This window comes from Toxorhynchites rutilus, chromosome 3, assembly GCF_029784135.1.
Source record: "Toxorhynchites rutilus septentrionalis strain SRP chromosome 3, ASM2978413v1, whole genome shotgun sequence".
NCBI classification, from domain to species: Eukaryota; Metazoa; Arthropoda; class Insecta; order Diptera; family Culicidae; genus Toxorhynchites; species Toxorhynchites rutilus.
The window spans coordinates 102,269,213-102,277,247 of record NC_073746.1 but is presented as its reverse complement, the minus strand read 5'-3'; the positions used below and the strand labels follow the sequence as shown (position 1 = coordinate 102,277,247).

At 38.1% G+C, this 8,035-nt stretch overlaps 1 protein-coding gene and 1 long non-coding RNA gene across 4 annotated transcripts; both read left to right on the top strand.

Annotated features, from left to right (window-relative positions):
• Positions 1–605: 605 nt before the first annotated feature.
• On the top strand, positions 606–4,681 carry LOC129779649 (uncharacterized). The gene is made up of 3 exons (XR_008743729.1): positions 606–3,168; positions 3,227–3,408; positions 3,472–4,681. It is a non-coding gene; the product is annotated as an uncharacterized LOC129779649 (long non-coding RNA).
• Positions 4,682–5,219: 538 nt separating this feature from the next.
• On the top strand, positions 5,220–6,302 carry LOC129779648 (uncharacterized). 3 transcript variants are annotated; one of them, XM_055787239.1, is made up of 3 exons: positions 5,220–5,611; positions 5,773–5,840; positions 5,949–6,302. In XM_055787239.1, exons 1-3 carry the CDS (start codon positions 5,542–5,544, stop codon positions 6,237–6,239), a joined length of 429 nt encoding a protein of 142 aa, XP_055643214.1. In that variant the 5' UTR covers positions 5,220–5,541; the 3' UTR covers positions 6,240–6,302. The 3 variants fall into 3 exon arrangements, with proteins under 3 accessions (XP_055643214.1, XP_055643212.1, XP_055643213.1); XM_055787237.1 differs by having other exon boundaries at positions 5,233–5,611; positions 5,773–6,302; XM_055787238.1 differs by lacking the exon at positions 5,220–5,611 and adding an exon at positions 5,659–5,703 and having other exon boundaries at positions 5,773–6,302.
• Positions 6,303–8,035: the final 1,733 nt, after the last annotated feature.

Sequence of the window (8,035 nt, the reverse complement as noted above, 5' to 3'; positions counted from 1 at the left end):
AAAAAAAGTCTGACGGGTTCAAATCGCATGATCTGGACGGCCAATTGGCATCACCAAAACGCGAAATTATGTGTCCCTCAAATTTCGTTCGCAATATGGCCATGTTCGGTCGTGTTGTGTGGCACGTGGCGCCGTCCTGCTGATCATCCGTATCCATATCTTCAATTTGTGGCATAAAAAATCGGTTAATATGCGGCCATAGCGCTCACCATTCACAGTTACCGTCTCGCCGTCCTCATTTTCAAAGAAATACGGCCCGATGACTCCACCAGACCATAATGCGCACCAAACAGTGACTTTTGGCGGATGCAATGGCCTCTCAACAATCACGTGTGGATTTTCTGAGCCCCATATACGGAAATTTTGGGTGTTCACATAGCCACCGAGCTCGAAATGTGCCTCATCGCTGAAGAAAATTTGATGCGAAAATTCAGCATTTTGCTGCTGTTGTTCGTTCACCCAATCGACGTATGCCCGACGCATTCCATGGTCACCACGCTCTAATTTTTGTACCAGTTGGACTTTATATGGATGTAGGTGCAAGTCCAAATGCAAAATTCGCCACAATGATGTGTTTGACAAGCCCAATTGCTGAGCACGCCGTGGAATCGAAACATTCGGGTCATCCTCCATACTGGCAGCAACAACAGCAATATTTTCAGCCGAACGCACATTACGATGATGGTTTCACAATATCCGCTACGGATCCAGTTTGTTCGAATTTACGCACTATATTAGCGATTGTGTGCCGACCAAAATCCGTCCGTAATGCTCGAAAAACATTTTCCGGTTTTTCATCATTTTTATAGTTAAATTTAACAAAATAACACGTTGTGCGATGCTAAAACGATCCATATTGTAAAATGGCAGACATTCAACTAACGATATGACGCTTTGGTTGACAGCTATGTCAAACGGTTGTCAGCGCAGGGCTGTATACTTTCGGAAGCTCGAAATGGAAAACCCTGTACTTTCGAGCAAGCGCATAAAGAGATGATGCCTCGATAATTTTCAACATTCATGCCTTCTTGAAACGACATGTTAAAAAGCTGTGTTAATGGATGCACCAATGCGCTTGAACAACGTTTCAAAACGCAGGAGGGAATTCCATCCGGGCTAGCTGAAGTAGAGTATTTCATCTTGGCAATAGCAGATTCTACTTGTTCATGGGTAACAGTAATACCTGTCTGTTCACAGACATTGTTTGGTGTGTCTCTGCAAGCAACTTCTGCCTGTTCATCGGAAGCGATGGAGCTATTGAATGCGCTTTTGAAATGCGTAGCGAAAAGCTCGCTTTTTTCAGAAGGTGATCGAGCTAATTGGGAAACCCAGGAACATTTCTACCGGTAGTCCACTTTCTTTCCGTTTAGTGTTTACGAAATTTCAAAACCGTCTCGGATATCTCCGTAGGTTGTCTTATGTACGAAGAGTGTAACGTTTGTACAGATATCGGTTGTAAATTGGGTAATTGTTGCTGGCGCGAGCAAACTGCAACTATAGAAGGAATAACGAGTTCTACAATATCTCCGAAATGTTCTCGACCTTGTACGTTTTAGGCATCGCAAACGTGCATTTCTCCAGGGTGGCTTTTGAAATGGTCTGCGTGTAGATACATTTTCTGCTAAAGCAGTGTTAACGATACATGAAAAAAGACTCACAGCCTGATCGATGTTGGTTGATTTTTCTAAAAATGTCCAATTTGTTTGGTGAAAAACTTCACTCAAAGTGTTATAGTCAGCTTTTTGGTAGTTCAACTCAGGGTCGTTTGTATATTGTTCGAATACGGTTGGAATTGGAGCTTCGAACTCGACTGATAAGGCGGATTGGTCAGTGTCGATGCTAGTTAGCGGTTCTATAGCTTCTGATAACTGACATTGTCCTATTAGAGAATCTGATATCAGTACTAGGTCGAGTAGTCGTTTATTTCTATTCAGGGTTCCATTTATTTGCATCAAGCCATTCAAACTGAAATCATCCAATAGTGCAGTACATGCAATAGAAGTATGTGATCTCATCACATCTACCGTTAGATAGTTTGGAGTGATGGGGGTCCATACAAGCCCAGGTTGGTTGTAATCCCCAAACAGAAGTGCGTGATCCAGTGCATGGAGGTCCGAAACAATAGCACTGATAGATTCAATATGTTTGACAACTATTGTACTACGAATTTCAAATAAAACTGTATTTTTTTTTATCCAAAATATATATTTTTATTAAGGCTCATATGGCGTCAGCCTAACGGGGCCGGGAGTTAAATTTTTCTACAATCTTTGCTTACAACTATGTTAGTAATATGTAACCGATTACTCGCGGTTGGCTCGAGGTTAGTATTACAAGTGTTCTCATAATTGGTATGTTGCAGTCTTCGATGCTCTGTACGTGTGCCCGACACGGGATACCTGCTATTGGGATGCAGCTGACCATTAATCAGCAACGCCCCCCTAGTCTGTACCCCATATCTAGCGTGGTGCGTCTTTCTCGACTCGAGGAATCCAGGATAGAATGGTCACTAGCCGGCGCAATCATCAGCTCGTGTAGAGTTGTCATAAGCGGTTAAAGTATTGCTGTCAGGAATGGTGTGAACCCGGTTGTTTTAATATCAGGTGTATCCAAAATTTAACAAAAAAGGACAAAAATTGTTAATTACTTCAAAGAGTAATAGTTGACAAACAGTTCTAAAAATGACGGCGGTTTTTGATAAAATAGTCCGGAAATTGAGAAACGTTTCTAAACATCTTAGGTGGGTTTTTATGCTTATCACTGTATTTGCAAATTGTTTAAAGCAGTAGTTCTTCTATTAGAATGAAACTCTTCTTTCCAAAAAATTATTTTTGTTGCTTCTGACTGTTTAAAAATGAATGTCATCTAAGGCCATCTACACACTAGGCAACCTAAGTTGGAAAGCAACTTAACGAATCTGTCAAAAAAGTTGAGAGCATGTGTAATCAAATGGGAGCATACACACTAGGCAACTGGCAACTTTGGTCGGACCAACTTTTTCGATTCAACTCAGCATGTCGAGTCGCGCGCGATTTGTGTCGGCAACCTTTTCGTTCAATTGCTGTTGACGTTTTGATTTCTGCGTTCATTGAATTTCAATATCTGTCAGTGGTGATGCAAAACAGTGTTTACAATATTGGCGCATCTGTTTCTATGAACGAACGAGATGTAAGTATTTTGCTACTTTGGTTTAGTTTATATATAATATATATTCGTTTGACGTTAGGAAATGCCTTCAATATGCAAGTTCTCTTGATATACCGTCCGGGAAGAGTGCTGAATTGGTCAAGGATGCGTATAATATTGGAGATTGAGCAAAAAGCACAGAATCCGCTGGATGTGTTTTTTCCAAGTTAACAGCAATTGTTGCTGTCTGTTGTTATCAGCGAGCCGAAATAAGTATGTTAGGTAAATATGTCACCTTTAGCTTGATGCCGTCGGTTATAATAATGATTCAACAAATACCAACAGATAGCCTAAGATTGGATAATTCTGGTCAGATTTCCCGGGAAACCGTTATCATCCCTGATTCTCGATTGTACCATGTGCGAAGTTGCGGTCTGCGAATATGTGACCCCTGGGAGAATTTTTCATATTTAGCGTTAGTGTATACATAAATCATTCTTTAGAAGAATTGTTGAAAATTTTTCTGTTTTCTTTATATAATTCTTTTCGGCTGTATTCTTATTTCAATGATTTTTTTATGTTTGTAAATATTGTTTGCTGGTTTGTGGTATTACTCCAACGAAAAATAAATATATACATCCATTTTTTAGAAATATTTAGAATTTAGAAAAAAAAGCAGAACCCAAAAGAAATTCTGAAATCTATTGTACACACGAAGGAATATTAAGACAACGGTATATTTTTTAAATAAAAATGGTATTATTGTTTGATATATGAGATGAAACACCTTCGAAAAAAGTACATCCAGGAATGCCAGATAAGCAGATTTTTTTTCTGCTATAGTGTAAATTGTATTTCAAATGTGCCCTTTTGATTCTATTGTAGTTTTAAGAAGCCGCGTATGCATTCAATTTGATTCGATGATTTGTGAAATTAAGTTTTTATTTATTTTTTCTTTGCCTGGTGTCAAGAAAAATCCCAAGTAAAGTAGTTTTTTTCAAACCAATTTTTCATAATTTGCTCTCCGTATGATTTTTTCGGCAGTTAAATAAATGGCATCTCTGCCAGCGATTAGGCAGTTTATGATGACGGATAAAAACTTAACGAATTCATCGCGTTCGAGTTGTCTCAATGTGCAGAGCTGAGTTGGCGATGCGATTGACATCGCCAACATAGATCGGGTTGCTGTTGCCTAAAGGCCCATTTATACGTTGCTAGTAGCTGACTTGACAATGAGCAGCTACTGACCCGGTGGACTCGCTTGACAATTGGTTGACTCGCCTTGTCCGTTCACATAGTGTGAGCTGCTGGCGAGAAACTAGATACTACGGCACGGGTTTACCTGGGATGCCAGGCGATTTTTCAAATGTCCATCAAATAGTCAGAAACAGCAATCAGGTCCGAATTTGTCAAATGATTGGTCCGAAATCGACTTCTTTATTGGTAGTTTTCATCTTAGGTTTTCAGTTGAATGTATCATTACACAATTTTATAGAGATTACAGAGCAGTGTTGAGAATAACACCTGAACAAGTGGAAAAACTGTTGAATTTAATTGCTCCACAAATACAACGCCAAGATACACTCATGAAGGATGCTGTACCTGCAAGAGTGATAATATAAATGACATTGATATGCCTTTCTTCTGGAATATTGTTCAGATTGTTGTCGATATTTTTTAGAATCTCGAAAGCATCCATAGCTAAGATAATTCCGGAAGTATGTGATGCTTTAAATGATAGTCTAGAAGACTTTTTAAAATTTTATTCACACGCGTCAAAAATTAAAATAATGAATGAAAATGTACTTTTTTAAATCGAATATGTATTCTGTTTCTTAGAACCTTACTTTTTTTCGCAAGTTGTGAGTGAATTTTGAATGAAAATTGTGCCTGATAATGATTCTATATTAGACATTCTCCAGAAAACTATCTCAAAAAGAAAGCGTGCCCCGCCAGCGTGCAAAACAGAATAACAATGATTTCGTTAAGAAACTATGAGGGTTTTATTTGTTTTTCCAATAATTTTCAAGTCTATAAATATCTTCGCATATTTTCAAATATCTTAAAAATAGAGACATTTCTTTACATTTGGCATCCCTGATTCGAACGCTAAATTCTGTTTTTGACGTTTTGAAGCATGCGAGTGCGAGTAAATTCAAAAAACTTTGAAGTAGCTCGCACGCCGGATCACACATGACAATAACTGGCATGATGTGTTCACACGGTGTGAGTAGCTGCACTGCAGTAACTGACTAGACCGACTCGTATGCTTGCTCGCACCGTCTGAACCCGGCTTAATGTGTAGACGGCCTAAGGAACCGGTTGTCAATTTTCGTCCCAACAGTAGGCTGAGCGATTCTCATATACCATTTTCAACCACTTTTCCATAGAAGCAGTCGTGTCAAATCAGAAACGATGGTGCCGAAGAAAATTTTCAGATACGTTGTCAAGGGGGCTCACTTTTACCGGAGTCGGAATGGTCAAGGTATGATTAATATTTACTTATTTCCCAGGAAAGGACTCGTTGTCCGACCGAGACTCGAAACATTTCTAGTGAATTGTGAGTTTGATCTCGGGGTATTATTTTTAATATATATTTTTTATTTAAAATACATTTTTTTAAGCGTATTTCTTTTAACTTCGCAGGCTTCACCATGGATGAGTTGGTGACCTATGTGTATCTCAAAAATAATAAAATGGACAGCCTTGATATGGTGAACGAAATGGTAGATCAAGCTGTGGAGGAACTGAAGCTTCTTGAACTTTTAGTTGAATCTCGTGATGGAACCATAAAACTGCATCCATATCGCACGTATAAGAAGATCATCGACGCACCTCCAATGGAAGAAGCTGAAGCTAGTTCTAGCGTTCGAAACTGGGAGTCGGTGCCTTTACAGTCGACTTCATCAACGATGGCTGGAACATCAAATAGTTCTCCCGGCTTACCTGAAGACCAATCATCATCTAGTGATGAGGAAGAACCAGAAAATTCGAAACCCAATCATTCGGAGCCGGATGCGAATTCAAACCAAGGTCATTCTACAATTCAGACGGTAAATCCCAAGACGGAGCCGGATGTGGATACATCGAAGGAAAATCGTGGGCCCGTTTAGTTCGTTGACTGACATTTTCTATAAATGTATTTTTTATTCTAATAAATTATCAGTTTACTGTAACACCCGTTTTATTTGTCGTATCTAAATATTTGATTGCTTTTGTTCGTTCACAAACTTATTTGCATTGAGAGCAGGGTTGCCAACTATAATTTTGGAAAATCAGGATGAATGAAAATAAAAATCAGAATAGTTCATATTGGGTTGTCCAGAAAGTTCGTACCGATTTTTGGGAGAACAAAAGCATCATTTTTGAAGGCAGACATACATCTATTCAGTTTCAAATGCACAGTTGTGTTACACAATCTTCATTCTTTGAGCTCGGTAGATCGAACAGAGTTACAATTCTCGCGAGATCTACAAGTTTTTGTAAATAAGCCGTCGAAATGTAAACAACTTTGTCATCAAGTGTTAAAATGTCTGACGATTGTTTGGTAATTCCGGTGACTGCCACAAACGCTGTGTGTTATTACTGTAGTGGTATTATCACCACGACTGGAGAAAATGTATATGACAAATGCATGAGAGCTTCAAAAAACATCAAGTAATCAATTTTATTCAAAACTAAGTGCCTTTCCTATGTCCTTTCGAGCATGCGAAGGTGCAAATCTGATTTTTCTTTCACGCCAACATAATGTTTTTATAAATGGTAATGATTACGCGGATTGCTTTGGAATAGATAAACTATAAACGAAATAAAAAGTAAGTATTATACAAGTGCGAATCGGAGAGTTTTTCTATGTTTTCTATGGCTATCCGTATTCAACTCGAAAGTTTGGGACCCAAATCTGATTTATCAGATCAGAAGGCACGAAGCCAGTTCAAAAATATTAAAATTTGAATGAAAATTTTTGCATCATGCTATTTGATTACTTCAAACACGTATTTCTGACTCTAATTTAACAATTTGTCTATACATTTCCGATATCGTTACTGAAACTTTTCATTATACTATAAAATTGTTTTCAGACATAATTTTCGTATGCGATTTCTTTACCACCTGCAAAAAAAGTGTTTTTCATTTACATAGAATACTAATTTTATAAGGAGAAGTTAATTTTAATTCATAATTTTTATTTTAAAACCATGTTTTTTCCTCCTGAAAATCAATTATTATATTTGGGCGCTCCCCGTAACTAGTAAAAAGAAGCACAACGTCGTCAACGCGAATTATGACAGCTCTCAGTTACAATCAAAGAAACTTTGGCAGAGATCCCATTATAATTTTTGCGGATAATTTTTATTCTGATGAAGTAAATACAAAAATCAGGATCATTTCAGTAAAATCAGGGAAAATAGAGTGTTTGTCAGGATATCAGGGAACGTACCGAAAAGAGTGGGAAATACTGAAAAATCAGGAAGGTTGGCATCGCAGATTGAGAGACAAAAATTTGTGTCATCCACGCTTCTAACCAGAGATGCCAAGCAAATTTTCGAAAAAGATGAAAAAAAACTGGAAATAGCTGGAAGAATTGATTATTGATATTTTTTCTAAATTTTGGTCATATTAACAATAAAAATTAGAATATACAGTGACTGTATCAGTATGTAGCATTAGTACTTAAGTACTAACGCCATCGGAGCGTGATTTTCATTATGAATTTATGTTTTCTTAATGTTGGGGCCGCCTCGGTTCCTTAAGCCGAGTTTATAAGGTGCGAGTGAGCGTACGAGTTAGCCTAGTTAGTTACTGGAGTGCAGCTACTCACACCGTCTGAACACATCGTGCAAGTTAGTGTCATGCGTAATCCGGCGTACGAGTTTCTCCAAAGTTTTTTGATTTCACTCACACTCGC